This window comes from Tachyglossus aculeatus, chromosome 5, assembly GCF_015852505.1.
Source record: "Tachyglossus aculeatus isolate mTacAcu1 chromosome 5, mTacAcu1.pri, whole genome shotgun sequence".
In the NCBI taxonomy this organism is placed as follows: Eukaryota; Metazoa; Chordata; class Mammalia; order Monotremata; family Tachyglossidae; genus Tachyglossus; species Tachyglossus aculeatus.
This window is the reverse complement of record NC_052070.1, coordinates 12,756,666-12,777,741: the sequence shown is the minus strand read 5'-3', so window position 1 is coordinate 12,777,741 and position 21,076 is coordinate 12,756,666. Positions and strand designations below refer to the sequence as shown.

At 44.7% G+C, this 21,076-nt stretch overlaps 1 protein-coding gene across 1 annotated transcript in view; it reads left to right on the top strand.

Annotated features, from left to right (window-relative positions):
- Positions 1 to 21,076, top strand: part of MYOM1 (myomesin 1) — a 215,926-nt gene that overhangs the window by 57,270 nt on the left and 137,580 nt on the right. Inside the window, exons 6-8 of the mRNA XM_038746922.1 lie at positions 13,011 to 13,103; positions 19,301 to 19,389; positions 19,502 to 19,564. Of these exons, the coding sequence (XP_038602850.1) occupies positions 13,011 to 13,103; positions 19,301 to 19,389; positions 19,502 to 19,564 (245 nt within the window). The remainder of the gene's footprint in view (positions 1 to 13,010; positions 13,104 to 19,300; positions 19,390 to 19,501; positions 19,565 to 21,076) is intronic.

Sequence of the window (21,076 nt, the reverse complement as noted above, 5' to 3'; positions counted from 1 at the left end):
CTTGAAATAATGCTCTAACCCCTTTGGAAAAAAACCCTGCTCTCCTCTGAGGTCTTGAAAATCCCAGCAGAGAGGCCTAGAACCCAGAAGGCCTCATTAGCGACATGTTAACAAGATGGACTTTTTATCCTTTCTACACTCCTAGTCCCAAACCCAAGGCTGCCGGGGCTGCTTGGCATCTGACAACGGGTCAGTATCAGGTTCTGCAGCTCTTCCACCATCCCAGATTGGTCGCGGTGTTTCATTCAATTGTATTTATTGAGCACTTACTACGTGCAGAGCACTGTACTAAGCACTTGGGAGAGTACAATAGCACAATCAACAGTCACATTCATTCATTCAATTCATTCGACCGTATTTATTGAGTGCTTACTAAGCGCTTGGGAAGTACAAGTTGGCAACATATAGAGACGGTCCCTATCCAACGGGAGTAGGAGAGACAGACATCAATATAAAGAAATAAAATGAGAGATATGGACTTAAGTGCTGTAGGGCTGGGAGAGGAGAAGAGCAAAGGGAGTAAGTCAGGGCGATGCAGAGGGAAGTGGGAGACGAGGAAAAGTGGGGCTTAGTCTGGGAAGGCCTCTTGGAGGAGATGGGCCTTCTGTAAGGCTTTGAATAGGGGGAGAGTGATTGTCTGACGGATTGGAGGAGGGAGGGCGTCCAGTCTACAGGCAGGATGTGGGCCAGGGGTCGGTGGAGAGACAGGTGAGATGGAGGCCCAGTGAGAAGGGTAGCAGCACCAGAGAAGCAGAGTGTGTGGGCTGCGTTGGAAAAGGGAGGTGAGGTAGGAGGGGGCAAGGTGATGGACAGCTTTAAAGTCTATGGTGGTGGCAACAATGGCACACACAGAAGCAGGACTCTGCCCACCTCCACGGGTTCAATCAATCAATCAATCAATCGTATTTATTGAGCGCTTACTGTGTGCAGAGCACTGTACAAAGAGCTTGGGTAAGTCCAAGTTGGCAGCATATAGAGACGGTCCCTACCCAACAGTGGGCTCACAGTCTAGAAGGGGGAGACAGACAACAAAACCAAACATATGAACAAAATAAAATAAATAGAATAGATATGTACAAGTAAAATAAATAAATAGAGTAATAAATGTGTACAAACATATATACATATATACAGGTGCTGTGGGGAAGGGAAGGAGGTAAGATGGGGGGATGGAGAAGGGGACGAGGGGGAGAGGAAGGAGGGGGCTCAGTCTGGGAAGACAGTTCACCCACTGTCCCGGACTGGATGGGGTGATGGCAGCAATTTTTTTTTATTGGTATCTCTTAATAATAATAATGATAATAATAATTTTGGTATTTGTTAAGTGCTTACTATGTGCAAAGCACTGTTCTTAAGTGCTGGGGAGGTTACAAGGTGATCAGATTGTCCCACGGGGGACTCACAGCCTTAATCCCCATTTTACAGATGAGGTAACTGAGGCACGAAGAAGTTAAGTGACTTGCCCAAAGTCACACAGCACAATTGGCGGAGCCGGGATGTGAACCCATGACCTCTGCCCCCCAAGCCTGTGCTCTTTCCACTGAGCCATGCTGCCTCTCTTAAGCACTTACTATATGCCAGGCACTGTAATCACTGGCGTTGATATAAGATAATGAAGAATCTCCCCTTTTAGACTGTGAGCCCACTGTTGGGTAGGGACTGTCTCTATATGTTGCCATCTTGTACTTTCCAAGTGCTTAGTACAGTGCTCTGCACACAGTAAGTGCTCAATAAATACGATTGATTGATTGATTGATTGATTGATTTAGGTTGGATGCAGTCCCTGTCCTACATGGGGCTCACATTCCTAATCCCCATTTTACAGATGAGGGAATTGAGGCACAGAGAAGAGAAGTGGCTTGCCCAAAGTCACACAGCAGACAAGCGTGTGCACGCAAGGATTTGTGGATAGAGCCCGGGCCTGGGAATCAGAAAGTCATGGGTTCTACTCCCAGCTCTGCCACTTGTCTGCTGGATGACCTTGAGTGAGTCACTTCACTTCTCTGGGCCTCAGTTCCATCATCTGTAAAATGGAGATTGAGACTGTGAGCCCCATGGGGGACAGGCACTGTGTCCAACCTGATTTGCTTGTATCCACCCCAGCACTTAGTACAGTGCCTGGCACATAGTAAGTGCTTAAAAAATACCATCATTATTATCATTAAGAAGCAGCATGGCCTAGTGGCAAGAGAAAGGGCTTGGAAGTCAGAGGACATGGGTTCTAATCCTGCTTCTGCCATTTGTCTGCTATGTGACCTTGGGCAAGTCACTTAATTTCTCTGAGCTTCAGTTACCTCATCTGTAAAATGGGGATTATGACTGTGAGCCCCATGTGGGACTGAATTCAATGTACATCTATTATCTTTATCCCAGCTTTTAGCACAGTGCTTGATGCATAGTCAATGCTTAACAAATCCTATTATTCATTCATTCATTCAATCATATTGATTGAGCACTTACAGTGTGCAGAGCACTGTACTAAGCGCTTGAGAAACTATTAGAATTATTGTTATTATTATTTCCCCACAGGAAAGAGCCTGTGCTCTTTCCACTAGACCACACTGCTTCTCAGCTGCTTTGTCCCAAAATCCCTATATTGATGTTCATTTCTGTAATTTATTTAATAATAATAATAGTAATGAAGGTATTTGTTAAGTGCTTACTATGTGCCAAGCACTGTTCTAAGCACTGGGGTAGGTACAAGGTAATCAGGTTGTCCCATACGGGGCTCACAGTCTTAATCCCCATTTTACAGATGAGGTAACTGAGGGCCAGAGAAGTTAAGTGACTTGCCTAAGGTCACACAGCAGTCAAGTGGCAGAGCCGGAATTAGAATCCATGACCTCTGACTCCCAAGCCCCGGCTTTTTCCATTAAGCCATGCTGCTTCTTATATTTGTCTATATTTATATTTATTTATATTAATGTCCGTCTCCCCCTGTAAGCTCACTGTGGGCAGGAAATGTGCCTGTTTATCATTCCGTTGTATTCATTCATTCATTCAATCATATTTATTGAGCACTTACTGTGTGCAGAGCACTGTACTAAGCTTTTGGAAAAGACAAATCAGCAACATATAGAGACGGTTCCTACCCAACAATGGGCTCACAGTCTAGAAATTGTACTTTCCCAAGCCCTCTGCACACAGTAAGTGCTCAATAAATACGGCTGACTAACTTACTGACTCCACCCTGGCCTTCCCTTCTCCCTACTGCTGTTTTTCCCGGATAGAATATGACTCCAAATTTTTCCCTGAAATCAGCAGTCTTTTAAGGATCCTAAAAATTGTTATGGGTAGGAAGCAGCTGTTTTTCTGTCAATAACCTGGGGCTGGATTATCTTACTGAAACAAACTCCAGAGGTTGGAAAGCTATGAAAAAGCAATTTGCAACTTTCTTCCTGGCCCGATGGTATTTAAGAGGCATAAATGTAGCTACAGAGTTGTTTGGGGTGGGGCATAGGAAGTTTATGGCCAGTCAAATAATATTTATTAAGTGCTCTATGTGCATGGCATTGTGCCAGGCACGCTATAAAGGGTCATACAAAATGGCACAAGTCTCTAGTCTCCACAAACGTGCAATCAAGGCAAAAACAACAGAGATTCCGACACGTCAGGGAGGGGTTTGAGCCAAAGCAAGCGGGAAGAAGAAAGGAAGAAAAGAAGAAAGGAAGGAAGGAAGAATGAAAGGAAGGAAAGGTGGAAGGGGAAGGAGGAGGGAGAGAGGGAGGAAGGGAGGGAAAGAGAAAGAAAGAAAAAAGAAAGAGAGAAAAAAGAAAGAAAGATTTGTTACTTGTAATATTGTTCAATTCCAAGACTTAATTGGGTCTCTGGGCTTGTAGCCTAGAAAAGGCTTTAGAGGAACCTGAAAATCTTGGCACCTCTTTGGATGTTGAGCTATGAAATCCTAGGGGGACCGAACAGGCATCTCTGAGGCCATTTCAGTAGGGTTGTGGGTCTCCTCAATTCAGAGAAGCAGCGTAGCTTAGTGGAAAGAGCCCAGGCTTGGGAGACAGAGGACGAGGGTTTTAATTCTAGCTCCGCCACTTGTCTGCTGTGTGACCTCAGGCAAGTCACTTAACTTCTCTGGACCTCAGTTCTCTCATCTGTAAAATGGGGACTAAAAGTGTGAGCCCCACATAGGACAACCTGATTACCCTGTGTCCACCCCAGCACTCAGAACAGTGCTTGGCACATAGTAAGTGCTTAACAAATACCACTGTCATTATCATTATTACCCCAGTGCTTAGTTCAACCATTAAGTGCCAAATTCTACCTTTTTAGGAGACATTTCCCCCTGATAATTAGCTGTAAAATTCAATTACAGTCATTTGCTGGAACAAGAAGGCAGACATTGTCCTTTGCCTTAATTAGAAACGGCAATCAATCTGGGTGATGGAATTTAACATCAGGATTAATTTAACCCAGGATTAGAGGTGGCCTTATTCGGTTTTTCTTGCTGTTGGACAAAATGAATACAGAACGCCTTTGACAAGGCATTTTGTTTAATGGATCTCCTCGGCACCTGAGAGCTTCCAGTTAGTTTTTGTTATTAGAGTCAGCCACACATCCAGGCAGCCGTGGTTCAAACGTGTCTCTCCGTGCAGAGAGAAATAGAACCCTCAGGAGTTCTCACCATGGGAATTCGGGAATTCTCATTTGGTCTACTGCCGGCTCATTAATCGACATAGTTCCACACGTCCTGGTCGGAATGGGTTCGGAAAATATAAGACAACCGAGACGTGAAGGGAGGGCTTAAGAAAAGATCCTTTGCTGGTGTGAGGCTGACACTCTTAGCCGATGACTCAGCTGGCTTGGAATTTCATTTTCCAGAAGTTCCAACCGGAGAGCCTCCCTCGGCCTATTCGTGGAGGCCGCCGTTGACGAGCAATTTCCTTCTCATCATCATCATCATCAATCGTATTTATTGAGCGCTTACTATGTGCAGAGCACTGTACTAAGTGCTTGGGAAGTACAAATTGGCAGCATATAGAGACAGTCCCTACCCAACAGTGGGCTCACAGTCTAAAAGGGGAAGACAGAGAACAAAACCAAACATGCTAACAAAATAAAATAAATAGAAAAGATGTGTAGAAGTAAAATAAATAAATAAATAAATAGAGTAATAAATATGTACAAACATATATACATATATACAGGTGCTGTGGGGAAGGGAAGGAGGTAAGAAGGAGGGGATGGAGAGGGGGACGAGGGGGAGAGGAAGGAAGGGGCTCAGTCCTTCTGTTTTTCACTGGTCTGATCCTAAAGAGAAGGATCCAGTCCCAGAAAAAACATGGACATCCCATTTAGTAGAAGAGAAACCCTTCCCGATATAGACAAATCATGGAGCAATCAATGAATTGAATGTCCTGCAGCCCGGCCACGGGTGGGAAAGACTCTTCGACTTCATTCCAGACTGGTTTTTTTTAAAATATGAAAACCTCCTTTCTTGCTAGCGGACATCCCCAAAGGAAATGACAAGGACAATATCCATGATAGCTTTTACCCACTTTATAGCTAACGTGTTGAATATGTGCCTAGTGGATAGAGCACAGGCTTGGGTGTCAGAAGGACTTGGGTTCTAATTCCGGCTCTGCCGCTTATCTGCTGTGTGAGTTTGGGCAAGTTACTTAGCGTGAGTCCTGTCTAACTTCCTGGTTGCGGTAGCCTCCTCCCTCTGTCCAGTGTCTCTTTTGCCCAACTGTCTCTATATGTTGCCACCTTGTCCTTCCCAAGCGCTTAGTACAGTGCTGTGCGCACAGTAAGCGCTCAATAAATACGACTGAATGAATGAATATATCTTTGTACGTAGTCTTGATCCCCATTTTACAGATGAGGGAGCTGAGGCACAGAGAAGTGACTTGCCCAAAGTCACACAGCTAAGTGGCGGGGCTGGGATTCGAACCCATGACCTCTTGACTCCGAGGCCCGTGTTCATTCCGCTGAGCCACGCTGCTTCAGCTGGGTGACTTTGGGCAAGTCACTTCCCTTCTCTAGGCCTCAGTGACCTCATCTGTCAAATGGGGATGGAGACTGTGAGCCCCCCGTGGGACAACCTGTGTGGCTCAGTGGAAAGAGCCCGGGCTTCGGAGTCAGGGGTCATGGGTTCGAATCCTGGCTCCACCGCTTGTCAGCTGGGTGACTTTGGGCAAGTCACTTCACTTCCCTGTGCCTCAGTGACCTCATCTGTACAGTGGGGATGAAGACTGTGAGCCCCACGTGGGACAACCTGATCACCTTGTAACCTCCCCAGCGCTTAGAACAGTGCTTTGCACATACTAAGCGCTTAATAAGTGCCATTATTATTATTATTATTATTATTATTATTATTATTATTATTATTATTATTCTCTGAGCCTTAGTTACCTCATCTGGAAAATGGGGATTGAGACTGTGAGCCCCATGGGGGACAGGGATTGTGTCCAACCTGATTTGCTTATATCCACCCCAGAGCTTAGTACTGTGCCTGGCACATAGTAAGTCCTTAACAAATGCCACGATTATTAATTGTTGAGAAGCAGCATGGCCTAGTAGATAGAGAATGGCCCTGGGAGTCAGAAGGACCTGGGTTCTAATCCCGTGTCTGCTATTTATCTTCTTTGGGACCTTGGGAAAGTCACTTCACTTCTGGGCCTCAGTTACGTCATTTGTAAAATGGGAATTAAGACTGTGAGCTCTATTTGGGACAGGGAATGCGTCCAACACAATTAGCTTGTGTCTACCCCAGCGCATTGTACAGTGCCTGGAATATACTGAGCACTGAAAAAACTCCACAGTTATTACTATCTTGACTGGCAAGATGGTCCCAGTTGTGAAGTAAGGCTGTAAAGTAAACTTTTGGGTAGGGACCGTCTCTATATGTTGCCAACTTGTACTTCCCAAGCACTTAGTACAGTGCTCTGCACACAGTAAGCGCTCAATAAATACGATTGAATGAATGAATGAATGAGCAATGTAACCCCACATAAGAAGCTCTAATAATAATGATAATTATGGTACTTGTTAAGCACTTACTGTGTGCCAAGCACTGTTCTATGCACTGGGGTGGGTACAAGTAATCAGGTTGGACACAGTCCCTATCCCACATGGGGCTCCCAGTCTCCATCCCCATTTTACAGATGAGGTAACTGAGGTACAGAGAAGTGAAGTGACTTGCCCGAGGTCGCATAGCAGAACAGGATTAGGACCCATAGTCTTCTGATTCCCAGGCCAATGCTCTATCCACTGCGCCATGCTGCTTCACTAAAATCCTTTCTATAGTGGGAAATTCCCCAAAACCAACAAAAGGAAACAGGGCAATCTGTTGCTATTTGGGACAGCGGCTGTGTTGATAGCCAGTTGATGGAGTCCAACATGTACCATCTTCTAGACTGTGAGCTCACTGTTGGGTAGGGACTGTCTCTATATGTTGCCAACCTGTACTTCCCAAGTGCTTAGTACAGTGCTCTGCATACAGTAAGCGCTAAATAAATACGATTGAATGAATGAATGAATGAACTACCAGTGCTTAATAAGACGCTTGTTAAATAGTAAGGGTTTACCAAATACAACAGAAAAAAAAATAACTAGATTGGACCCAGTCAATCAATCAATCAATCGTATTTATTGAGTGCTTACTGTGTGCAGAGCACTGTACTAAGCGCTTGGGAAGTACAAGTTGGCAACATATAGAGACAGTCCCTACTCAACAGTGGGCTCCCAGTCTGGAAAGTCCTTGCTGTCCTCAGGGTTCACGGTCTAAAGGAGAAGGAGAACAGTATCTTATTTCCATCTTGACAAAGGAAGAAATCGAGGCACGGAGAAGTTAGGTAACTTTTTCCACGTCACAAGTGGCCGAGCCGGGCAGGATTAGAACTCAGGACTCCTGTTTTCCCAAGCCTGTGCTCTTTCCATTCGATGCCTGCTTCCCAACTGATCCCATCACAGATCATGGGCACAAGCCCAGGGGTCACCTTGAGTTTGCAGGCCTCCTTTCTCAGGGCCCAGGAAAACTCAGCCCCTTCAAGTAATAAGCAGCGTGGGGGAAGCAGTGTGGCTCAGTGGAAAGAGCCGGAGCTTGGGAGTCAGAGGTCATGGGCTCCCATCCCGGCTCCGCCACTTCTTGACTGTGTGACATTAACTTCTCTGGGCCTCAGTTACCTCATCTGGAGCTCCCTCCCCATCGTGCCCTACCTCCTTCCCCTCCCCGCAGCACTTGTATAGATTGGTACGTATTTATTACTCTATTTATTTTACTTGCCCATATTTACTACTCTATTTTATTAATGATTTGCATAGAGGCAGCGAAGCAGCGTGGCTCAGTGGAAAGAGCCCGGGCTTTGGAGTCAGAGGTCATGGGTTCAAATCCCAGTTCCGCCAATTGTCAGCTGTGTGACTTTGGGCAAGTCACTTCACTTCCCTGGGCCTCAGTTCCCTCATCTGTAAAATGGGGATGAAGACTGTGAGCCCCCCGTGGGACAACCTGATCACCTTGTAACCTCCCTGGTGCTTTAGACAGTGAGCCCACTCTTTTAGACTGTGAACCCACTGTTGTGTAGGGACTGTCTCTGTATGTTGCCAACTTGTACTTACCAAGCGCTTAGTACAGTGCTCTGCACACAGTAAGCGCTCAATAAATACGATTGATTAATTAGAACAGTGCTTTGCACATCGTAAGCGCTTAATAAATACCATCATTATTATTATTATATAGCTATAATTCTATTTATTCTGACGGGTTTGACACCTGTCTACATGTTTTATTTTGTTGTCTGTCTCCCCCTTCTAGACTGTGAGCCTGTTGTTAGGTAGGGACCGTCTCTATGTGTTGCTGACTTGTACTTCCCAAGTGCTTAGTACAGTGTTCTGCACTCAGTAAGCGCTCAATAAATACGATTGAATGAATGAATGAAAAAATGGGGATTAAGATTGTGAGCTCTACGCGGGACAACCTGATGACCTTGTATCCCCCCATCGCTTAGAACAGTGCTTTGCACATACTACGCACTTAACAAATACCATTATTATTATTACTATTATTATTATTATGATCACTAGGGTATTTGTTAAGCACTTACTGTGAGCCAAGCACTGTTCTAAGCACTAGGTAGATACAATTTAATCTGGTTAGACACAGTCCCTGGCCCAAATGGGGCTCACAGTCTTAATCCCCATTTTATGGATGAGGTCACTGAGGCCCAGAGAAGTGAAGTGACTTCATCATCATCATCAATTGCATTTATTGAGCACTTACTGTGTGCAGAGCACTGTACTAAGTGCTTGGGAAGTACAAGTTGGCAACATATAGAGACAGTCCCTACCCAACAGTGGGCTCACAGTCTAAAAGGGGACTTGCCCAAGGTCACACAGCAGACAAGTGGTGGAGCCAGGATTGGAATCCACAACCTTCTGAATCCCAGGTCCGGGCTCTATCCACTACTCGTATCTGCCCCAGAACTTAGAATTGTGCTTGGCTCATAGTAAATGCTTACTAAGTTCCAAAATTATTATCTATCATTTTTAAATTACCTCCAAAAAGCTGTACATTAAGGCCCTCCAAGACTGAGTTGACCACACCATCCAATGGCTCCCAACATCCCCCGGCAGGTCCACACAATAGCTTGGGAGCTTCCCACACCAGGAAATTTGCTTACCTCTCCAGAAGACAGGCCCTCCAGGTTTAAATGCTTTAATTGCCCCCTTTCTCTCCACAGGTGGTGTGATAATCCTATGAATTATAGGGCCTCTTCTTCCCCCCTGCAAGTTCAAAATCCTGGGCCTCTCCCACACAGTCTCCTTGGTTTTTCCCAACTTCTGGAATAAGGGATAAGGGCACTAAGCCAGCCATTTATCCACTGAGGTTCTGAGAGTGTTAGATCTTTTATTTATTCATTCATTCAATTCATTTAATCATATTTATTGAGCACTTATGATGTGCTCAATAATTGATTGATTGACTGATTGATTGATTGATTTTACCTGTACATATCTATTCTATTTATTTTATTTTGTTAGTATGTTTGGTTTTGTTCTCTGTCTCCCCCTTTCAGAGTGTGAGCCCACTGTTCGGTAGGGACTGTCTCTATATGTTGCCAACTTGTAGTTCCCAAGCGCTTAGTACAGTGCTCTGCACACAGTAAGCGCTCAATAAATACGATTGATTGATTGATGTGCGGAGCACTGTACTAAACATTGGAGAGTACAATACAACAATAAAAGGACACATTCCCTGCCCACAACAAGCTTACAGTCTAGAGGGGGAGACTGACATCAGTTTATGGTGAAACAGCCCACATCGTGTTGTGCAAAAGATTAAAGAAATCAAGCGACGTAAGCGATATAGCCAAAGAGCCAGTAGATATTGAGTGCCTACTATGTGCCAAGCGCTGTACTAGGCTCTGGGGTAGATACAAGTTAATCAGTTTGGACACAGTCCCTGTTCCACATGGGGCTCATAGTTTCAATCCCCATTTTCCAGACGAGGTGACTGAGGCCCAGAGAAGTGAAGTGACTTGCCTGAGGTCACACAGAAGACAAGTAGCCGAGCCAGGATTAGAACTCAGGCCCAGGCTGTATCTACTAGGCCACACTACATCTCATTTGCGAGAATCCAATCCCCTCCAGAGTCTCTGTAGCAGTGGATTCCCTGTAATAATAATAATAATGATGGTATTCGTTAAACACTAATGTGCCAAGCACTGTTCTAAGCGCTAACAGCCAACCCACTTCCAATTCCTCTTATTCATGCTAGTCAGTGCATCACTAATCAGTCAATTGTATTCATTCATTCAATTGCATTTATTGAGCACTTACTATGTACAGAGCACTGTACTAAGCGCTTGGGAGAGCATAACATAACATACGTTGCCAACTTGTACTTCCCAAGCGCTTAGTCCAGTGCTCTGCACACCGCAAGCGCTCAATAAATACGATTGAATGAATGAATGAATGAACAGACACATTCCCTGCCCACATGAATTGCCTACTTTACTTTATGAAATACATAGCACCACTGTATTAACTTACTCTAAAATCATCAGGGTATCATAATTATAGGTGATATATTGAATCACAAAATCATTCATACTTACTGAGCAGCTGAGAGGAGGACACTGTACTAAGCACTTGGAAAAGTATAACAGAGAAGCAGCATCTTCGATTGGAAAGAGCATGGCCTGGAAGTTAGAAGATCAAGCGTTCTAATCCCGGTTCCATCACTTGTCTCTTGTGTGACTTTGGGCAAGTCGCTTAAATTCTCTGTGCCTCAGTTATCCCATCTATAAAATGGGGATTAAGACTTTGAGCCTCACGTGGGACATGAACTGTGTCCAATCTCACTATCCTGTGTCTACCCCAGCGCCTAGTATAGTGCCCGGAACACGGTAAGCACTTAACAAATACTATTAAAAAAAAAGGTGTTGGAAGAAAGAAGGAGTTTACCGTTTAGAGGAGGAGGCAGACATTAAAATACGTTATGGATAGGTACAAAAGTGCTACGGGGCTCAGTGTGGAGTGAATATCAATCAGTCGTATTTATTGAGAGCTTACTATGTGCAGAGCATTCATTCATTCATTCAATCGTATTTATTGAGCACTTACTGTGTGCAGAGCACTGTACTATGTGCTTGGGAAGTACAAGTCATCAACAGGCAGAGACGGTCCCTTACCCAACAACAGGCTTACAGGCTAGAAGGGGGAAACAGACAACAAAACAAAACACAGAGCACTGTACTAAGCACTTGGAAGAGTATAATAAAACAGAATTAGCAGATAACAAGCTTATAGTCTCAAGGGCTTAAGGGTCGGTATTGTAACAATAATAATAATAATTGTGGTATTTTTTAAGCGCTTACTTTGTGCCCAGCACTGTACTAGTCTGTCAATCCATCAATCGTATGTATTGAGCCAATGGAGAAGCAGAGTGCCTCAGTGGCAAGACCTCGGGCTTGGGAGTCAGAGGTCACGGGTTTGAATAATAATAATCATAATAATGGCATTTATTAAGAGCTTACTATGTGCAAAGCTCCCTTCAAAGCCCTACTGAGAGCTCACCTCCTCCAGGAGGCCTTCCCAGACTGAGCCCCCTCCTTCCTCTCCCCCTCCCCATCCCCCCGCCTTACCTCCTTCCCCTCCCCACAGCACCTGTATATATGTGTGTACATATTTATTACTCTATTTTACTTGTATATATTTATTCTATTTGTTTTATTTTGTTTTGTTGCCTGTCTCCCCCTTCTAGACTGTGAGCCTGCTGTTGGGTAGGGACCGTCTCTATATGTTGCCAACCTGTACTTCCCAAGCGCTTAGTACAGTGCTCTGCACACAGTAAGCTCTTAATAAATACGATTTAATGAATGAATGAATGAACATGTATTTTACTTGTACATATTTATTCTATTTATTTTATTTTGTTAATATGTTTTGTTTTGTTGTCTGAGTCCCCCTTCTAGACCGTGAGCCCGCTGTTGGGTAGGGACCGTCTCTATATGTTGCCAACTTGTACTTCCCAATGCTTAGTACAGTGCTCTGCACACAGTAAGCTCTCAATAAATACGATTGATGATGATGATGATGATAAATACGATTGAATGAATGAATGAATGAATTGAGCACTTACAGTGTGCAGAGCACTGTACTAAATGCTTGGGAGAGTTCAATAGGACAATATAACAGACACATTTCCTGCCCACGAACATACAATCTAGAGGCAGAGAGACAGACATTAATAGAAATAAATAAATGACAGATATGGAAGTAAGTGCTGTGCGGCTGGAAGGGGAGATGAATAAAGGAAGAAACTCAAGGCAAGGCAGAAAAGAGTGGGGGAAGAGGAAAGGAGGGCTAAGTCAGGGAAGGCCTCTTGGAGGAGATAGGCCTTCAAATAAGGCTTTGAAGCGGGTGAGAGTCATTGTCCAAGCACTGAAGTAGACACAAGATAATCACTTCCCGGATGGGGCTCACCGTCTACTTAGGAAGAAACATCCAGTTGTGTTTTCCCCTTGTGTTTACCGCATTCTCTTTCCCTTGTCTCATAGGTATAAAAACCAAGTGCCCATCAATGTTCACACTCACCCCGGAAAGTATGTCATCGAAAGTCGATACGGAATGCACACCCTGGAGATTAACGCGTAAGGGCCTATTGACTTCGACATTAGTTGATTGCCGGCTGCTTGAGAAGGTTACTGTTGTTCCAGAGTGGTGAAATGAGTCCCGAAAGAAGAGTCTTGCTCAAAGACCGACTGGGGAGGGGCTGCTATTGTCTGTCTTTGGTGGTGGTGGTGGTGGCGGGGTGTCTCAGTTTAACTTCCGTGGGTTGGAATCGTTCAATGAATTGTTCAATTGGATTTATTAAGTGCTTACTGGGTGCAGAACACTGTACTAAGTGCTTGGGAGAGTATAATAGATCTGTAATTTTAATTATTTAATAATAATAATAATAATAATGGTATTTGTTAAGCGCTTACTATGTGCCAGGCACTGTACTAAGTGCTGGGGTGGATACAAGCAAATCGAGTTGGACACAGTCCCTTTCCCAAGTGAGGCTCACATTCTCAATCCCCATTTTACAAATGAGGTATCTGAGGCCCAGAGAAGTTAAGTGACTTGCCCAAGGTCACACAGCAGATGAGTGGCGGAGCCGGGATTAGAACCCATGACTTTGGACTCCCAGGCCCGTGCTCTATCCATTATACCCTACTGCCCGTTTACTTGTATTATTGTCGGTCTCCCCGCCCCCAGACTGTAAGCTCCTTGTAGGCAGGAATTGTTTTTCTTTATTGCTGTGCTGTACTTCCCCAAATACTTAATACAGTGCTCTGCACACACCAAGCTCTCAATTAATACGATTGAATGAGTATAATACAACAGAGTTGCTAAACACATTCCCTGCCCACAAGGAGCTTAATTACACCCTGGCTAATTTTGACAGTTTCCTTTTTGTCCTTCCCACTTACGCAGAAGCATAATAAAAACCATTCAGAAATTCAGATTCCCCATACATCAGCTTCTGATCCTTGATCACCTGCATCAGTGGTATTTATTGAGCACTTACTAAAATTATGGTACTTGTTAAGTGCTTACTATGTGCCAAGCACTGTTCTAAGTGCTGGGGTAGATGCAAGTTAATCAGGTTGGACACAATCCCTGTTCATATGAGCTCTCCTCCCTCCTCTCAAGTGCTACTCCAGCCACCTGTGCTTCTGACCCCATTCCCTCTCATCTGATGAAATGCCTCGCCCCTTCCTTGCTCCCCTCCTTAACTTCCATCTTCAACCGCTCACACTCCACTGGTTCCTTCCCCTCTGCCTTCAAACATGCCTATGTCTCCCCATCCTAAAAAAAAACACCTCTTGACCCCACCTCCCCTTCTAGTTGCCACCCTATCTCCCCCCTACCATTCCTTTCCAAACTCCTTGAATGAGTCGTCTACACCCGCTGCCTTGAATTCCTCAATGCCAACTCTCTCCTCGTCCCCCTCCAATCTGGCTTCCGTCCCCTACATTCCTCCGAAAGTGCCCTCTCAAAGGTCCCCAATGACCTCCTTCTTGCCAAATCCAACAGCTCCTACTCTATCCTAATCCTCCTTGACCTCTCAGCTGCCTTCGACACTGTGGACCACCCCCTTCTCAACACATGATCCAACCTTGGCTTCACATACTCCGTCCTCTCCTGGTTCTCCTCTTATCTCTCCGGCTGTTCATTCTCAGTCTCCTTTGTGGGCTCCTCCTCCCCCTCCCATCCTCTTACTGTAGGGGTTCCTCAAGGGTCAGTTCTTGGTCCCCTTCTGTTCTCTATCTACACTCACTCCCTTGGTGAACTCATTCGCTCCCACGGCTTCAACTATCATCTCTACGCTGATGACACCCAAAGCTACATCTCTGCCCCTGCTTTCTCTCCCTCCCTTCAGGCTCGGGTCTCCTCCTGCCTTCAGGACATCTCCATCTGGTTGTCTGCCCACCATCTAAAACTCAATATGTCCAAAAGTGAACTCCTTATCTTCCCTCCCAAACCCTGCCCTCTCCCTGACTTTCCTGTCACTGTAGATGGCACTACCATCCTTCCTGTCTCACAAGCCCACAACCTTGGTATCATCCTCAACTCCACTCTCTCATTCACCCCTCACATCCAATCCATCACCAAAACCTGCCAGTCTCACCTCCGCAACATCGCCAAGATCCGCCCTTTCCTCTCCATCCAAACTGTTACCTTGCTGGTTCAATCTCTCATCCTATGCTGACTGGATTACTGCATCAGCCTCCTCTCTGATCTCCCATCCTCCTGTTTCTCCCCACTTCAGTCTATACTTCATGCTGCTGCCCGGATTATTTTTGTGCAGAAACACTCTGGGCATGTTACTCCCCTCCTCAAAAATCTCCAGTGGCTGTCAGTCAAACTGCGCATCAAGCAAAAACTCCTCACTCTCAGCTTCAAGACTCTCCATCACCTTGCCCCCTCCTACCTCATCTCCCTTCTCTCCTTCTACAGCCCAGCTCACACCCTCCACTCCTCTGCCACCCTAACCTCCTCACTGTACCTTGTTCTCATCTGTTCCGCCATCAACCCCCAGTACACGTCCTCCCCCTGGCCTGGAATGCCCTCCCTCGGCACATCCGCCAAGCTAGCTCTCTTCCTCCCTTCAAAGCCCTACTGAGAGCTCACCTCCTCCAGGAGGCCTTCCCAGACTGAGCCCCCTTTTTCCTCTCCTCCTCCCCATCCCCCCAACCCTACCTCCTTCCCCTCCCCACAGCATCTGTATATATGTTTGTACAGATTTATTACTCTATTTTACTTGTACATATTTACTATTCTATTTATGTTGTTAGTGATGTGCATCTAGCTTTATTTCTATTTATTCTGCTGACTTGACACCTGTCCACATGTTTTGTTTTGTTGTCTGTCTCCCCCTTCTAGACTGTGAGCCCGTTGTTGGGTAGGGACCGTCTCTATACGTTGTCAACTTGTACTTCCCAAGTGCTTAGTACAGTGCTCTGCACACAGTAAGTGCTCAATAAATACAATTGAATGAATGAATGAATGAATGTTCCCACATGGGGCTCACAGTCTTAATCCCCATTTTACAGGTGAGGTAACTGAGGCCCAGGGAAGTGAAGTGAGTTGCCCAATTTCATACAGCAGAAAAGTGGCAGAGCTCTACCCACTAGACCACCCTGCTTCTCAATCCATTTCTGAAAGGGATAAAGAATGGTCCATGGGCATTGTGAATTACAGTAACAGGAATTTGTGATCTGTTTAACGTCACCACAGTTGCTCATGTGCCCAAACCAGAAAAGGCCATGCTTATAATCATAATAATAGTAATAATAATAACTGTGGTATTTCTTAAGCACCTACTATGTGCCAGGCACTGTACTAAGCACTGGGGTGGATTCAAGCCAGTTAGGTCAGACACAGCCCCTGTCCCACATGGGGCTCACACTCTTAATCCCCATTTTACATATGAGATAACTGAGGCACAGAGAAGTGAAGTGACTTACCCAAAGTCACCCAGCAGACAAATGGGGGAGCCGTGATTAGAACCTAGGTCCTTCTGACTCCTAGATCTGTGTTCTTATCCACTAGCTTCCGTTGTGTAAATTAATAATGATGGTATTTGTCAAGTGCTTACTATGGGTGAAGCACTGTTCTAAGTGCTGTGGGGGAATACAAGGTGATCAGGTTGTCCCATGTAGGGCTCACAGTCTTCATCCCCATTTTCCAGATGGGGTAACTGAGGCACAGAGAAGCTAAGTGACTTGCCCCAAATCACACAGCAGACAAATGGCAGAGGAGGGATTAGAACTCACAACCTCTGAGTCCCAAGACCAGGCTCTATCCACTGAGCAACGCTGTGACATTACTCATCATCATCATCAATCGTATTTATTGAGCGCTAACTATGTGCAGAGCACTGTACTAAGCGCTTGGGAAGTACAAATTGAAAACATTTCCTTGGTAAAACAACTTAAGCACTTAGTACACTGCTCTGAAGAAAAAAAGTGCTTAATACATAGCATAGATTGGTTTATTTTCATGGGTTATTATAAGTTCTTGTAGGTTCAGCTGACAGTCACACAGCAATGTAGTACATAATCAAGAGTTTTTATTGAGCACTCCTGTGTGGAGAGCACTGGTCAATCTCTTGGGAGAATACATCTGTTCTGTGACCTTGGGCAAGTCATTTTGCTTCTCAGTTCCTCATTTACCGCATCTGTAAAATGGGGATTGAGACTGTGAGCCCCGATTTGCTTGAAGAGCCCGGGCTTTGGAGTCAGAGGTCAAGGGTTCAAATCCCAGCTCTGCCAATTGTCAGCTGGGTGACTTTGGGCAAGTCACTCAACTTCTCTGTGCCTCAGTTCCCTCATCTGTAAAATGGGGATTAAGACTGTGAGCCCCCCTTGGGACAACCTGGTCACCTTGTAACCTCACCAGCGCTTAGAACAGTGCTTTGCACATAGTAAGCGCTTAATAAATTGCATCATTATTATTATTATTACGGTGCTTGGCATAGTAAGCGGTTAAGAAATACCAGTTATTGCAACATTTAGAAGAGAGCATTTTAGCCTTCAAGAAGCTTAAAATGTAGCAAAGCACTTACGATCTAGGGAAGTAGCCAACTTCCTCAGTCCACAGCTGGTTGATTAGCCCATTTGTCCACTTTATGTAATAATAATAATAATAATAGCATTTATTAAGCACTTATTATGTGCAAAGCACTGGGAAGGTTACAAGGTGATCAGGTTGTCCCACGGGGGGCTCACAGTCTTAATCCCCATTTTACCAATGAGGTAACTGAGGCATAGAGAAGTTAAATGACTTGCCTAAAGTCACACAGTTGACAAGTGGCGGAGCCGGGATTTGAACCCATGACCTCTGACTCCAGAGCCTGTGCTCTTTCCACTGAGCCAAGTTGCTTCTCACGCTTATGTGTAGTATTGGCAAAGGAATTTAGCCATTTATATAACAATATAAAAAGTAAAGAAGCAGCATGGACTAGTGGATTGAGCACAGGCCCAGGAGTCAGATGGACCTGGGTTCCAATCCCAGTTCTGCCACCTGTTTGCCGTGTGGCCTTGGACAAGTCACTTCCCTTCTCCATGCCTCAGTTACCTCATCTGTAAAATGGGGATTGAGACTGTGAGCCCCATGTTGGGCAGAGACAGGTATCTACCCCAGCACTTAGTACAGTGCCTTGCACATGGTAAATGCTTAACAAATACCATTATTATTGAGTATCATTATAATAATCATTATAATGTAATTATAATAAGCAATTGTCATTGTAAGGGAAGCAACATGACGCAGTGGATAGAGCCCCAGCCTCGGAAGCAGAAGGTCATGGTTCTAGTCCCGGCTCTGCCACTTGTCTGCTTTGTGACCTTAGGCAAGTCACTTCACTTCTCTGTGCCTCAGTTACCTCATCTGTAAAATGGGGAATAAGACCGTGAGACCAAGTGGGACAGGGACTGTGTCCAACCCTATTTGCTTGTATCTACCCCAGCGCTTAATAGTGTGCCTGGTACATAGTAAGCACTTAAGAAATGCCATTATTATTATTATTATCATTATCTCATCCATTAATGCGCTGAATCAGAGAAAATAATCTAAAGAACGGCCCCAAAGTGGTAAATGATAGACACACCGCTTTCCTGTGTTCCAAAGAGTCCTTTGATCATTGAGAGGCAGCGTGGCTCATTGGAAAGAGCCCGGGCTTTGGAGTCAGAGGTCATGGGTTCAAATCCTGGCTCTGCCACTTCTCAGCTGTGTGACTTTGGGCATGTCACTTAATTCTGTGCCTCAGTTACCTCATCTGTAAAATGGGGATTAAGACTGTGAACCCCCTGTGGGACAACCTGATCACCTTGTAACCTCCCCAGAGCTTAGAACCGTGCTTTGCACATAGTAAGTGCTTAATAAATGACATCATTATTATTATTATTAAGTCACTTAACTTCTTTGTGCCTCAGTTACCTCATATGTAAAATGGGGATTAAGACTGTGAGCCCCCCGTGGGACAACCTGATCACCTTGTAACCACCCCAGCACTTAGAACAGTGCTTTGCACATAGTAAGTGCTTAATAAATACCATCATTATTATTATTGTCACAACTTCTTTGTGCCTCAGTTACCTCATCTGTAAAATGGGGATTAAGACTGTGAACCCCCTGTGGGACAACCTGATCACCTTGTAACCTCCCCAGCACTTAGAACAGTGCTTTGCACATAGTAAGTGCTTAATAAATGCCATTATTATTATTATTATTATTGAGCTACTAATTAAAAAGGCAGAATTGATCATAGCTAATCATTTCCATAACATTCTTTCAGATGCGATTTTGACGACACGGCTCAATACCGCGCTTCGGCCATGAATGTTAAAGGAGAGCTTTCTGCTTACGCTTCAGTTGTGGTAAAGAGTAGGTTTGCAAAATTTATTTTCTTCGCGGTGCGGATTAGCGTTCCGTTCAAGCGGCGAAGGGAATCCACGAGGTTCTCACCGGTCTCAACTTTTTCTCTTTTCTTGTCTAGGATATAAGGGAGAGTTTGACGAAACTTATTTCCATGCTGGATACTCCAAGAGACCCTTCAGCTGTAAGTTCAGCGATAATAACAACAATGTAATGATATTTGCTTAGTACAGTCATTCATTCATTCATTTACTGAGCACTTACTGTATCATATTTATTGAGCACTAAGAGCTGGGGAGAGGACAATTCAACAATACACAGACAGAGTCCCTGCCCACAACGAGCTCGCAGTCTAGAGTCGGAGGAGACAGACATCAATATAAATAAATAAAATGACAGATACATACATAAGTGTACGTATATATATGTACTGTATATATGTTTGTACATATTTATTACTCTATTTATTTATTTATTTATTTAACCTGTACATATCTATTCTATTTATTTTATTTTGTTAGTATGTTTGGTTTTGTTCTCTGTCTCCCCCTTTTAGACTGTGAGCCCACTGTTGGGTAGGGACTGTCTCTATATGTTGCCAACTTGTAGTTCCCAAGCGCTTAGTACAGTGCTCTGCACACAGTAAGCGCTCAATAAATGCGATTGATTGATTGATTGATTGATTGATTGATTGATAAGTGGTGTGGGGCTGGGAGGGGGGAAGAGCAAAGGGAGCAAGGCAGGGGGAGGCAGAAGGGAGTGGGAGATGAGGAAAAGTGGGGCTTAGTAAGGGAAGGCTGCTTGGAGGAGAAGCAGCGTGGCTCAGTGGAAAGAGCCTGGGCTTTGGAGTCCGAGGTCATGGGTTCGAATCCCTGCTCCACCACATGTCTGCTGTGTGACCTTGGGCAAGTCACTTCACTTCTCTGAGCCTCAGTTACCTCATCTGTAAAATGGGGATTGAGACTGTGAGCCCCACGTGGGGCAACCTGATCACCTTGTATCCTCCCCAGTGCTTAGAACAGTGATTTGCATATAGTAAGCGCTTAACAAATGCCATTATTATACTATTATTAGTATTATTATATTATAGGCCTTCAATAAGACTTTGAAGGAGGGGAATGTAATTGTGGGATTTGAGAAGGGAGGGCATTCCTGCCAGAGGCAGGACGAGAGTCTTCACCCAGATAGAGCTCAATAGGTAACATTGAATGACTGATTACCGTCTTTAGACTGTAAGCTCATCGTGGGCAGGGAATGTGTCTCATTATTGTTCTATTATACTTTCTCAAGCACTTAGCACAGTGCTCTGCACACAGTAAGCACTCAATAAATACAACTGAATGACTGAATAAGGTGGGGAGACCTTTTTCAGAGAACAAGAAGAAAGAGAGAAAAAGGAATAATCCCTCACTCCTTCCTGTCTCTCAGCAATCTCTGTGTCCTCCTCTTTCCTCTATTCTTTTGCTATTTAACAACAGGGAAAGCCCACATAATCACTGATAATAGATTAATAATAATGGTGCAATTTGTCAAGCACTTTCTATGTGCCAAGAACTGTACTAAGCACTAGGGTAGATACAGGTTTCTCAGGCCTCACACAGTTCCTGATCCTGTTTCTGCTAGAAAAGCAGCATGGCTTAGTGGAAAGAGCACGGGCCTGGGAGACAGATGTCCTGGGTTCTAATCCTGACTCTGC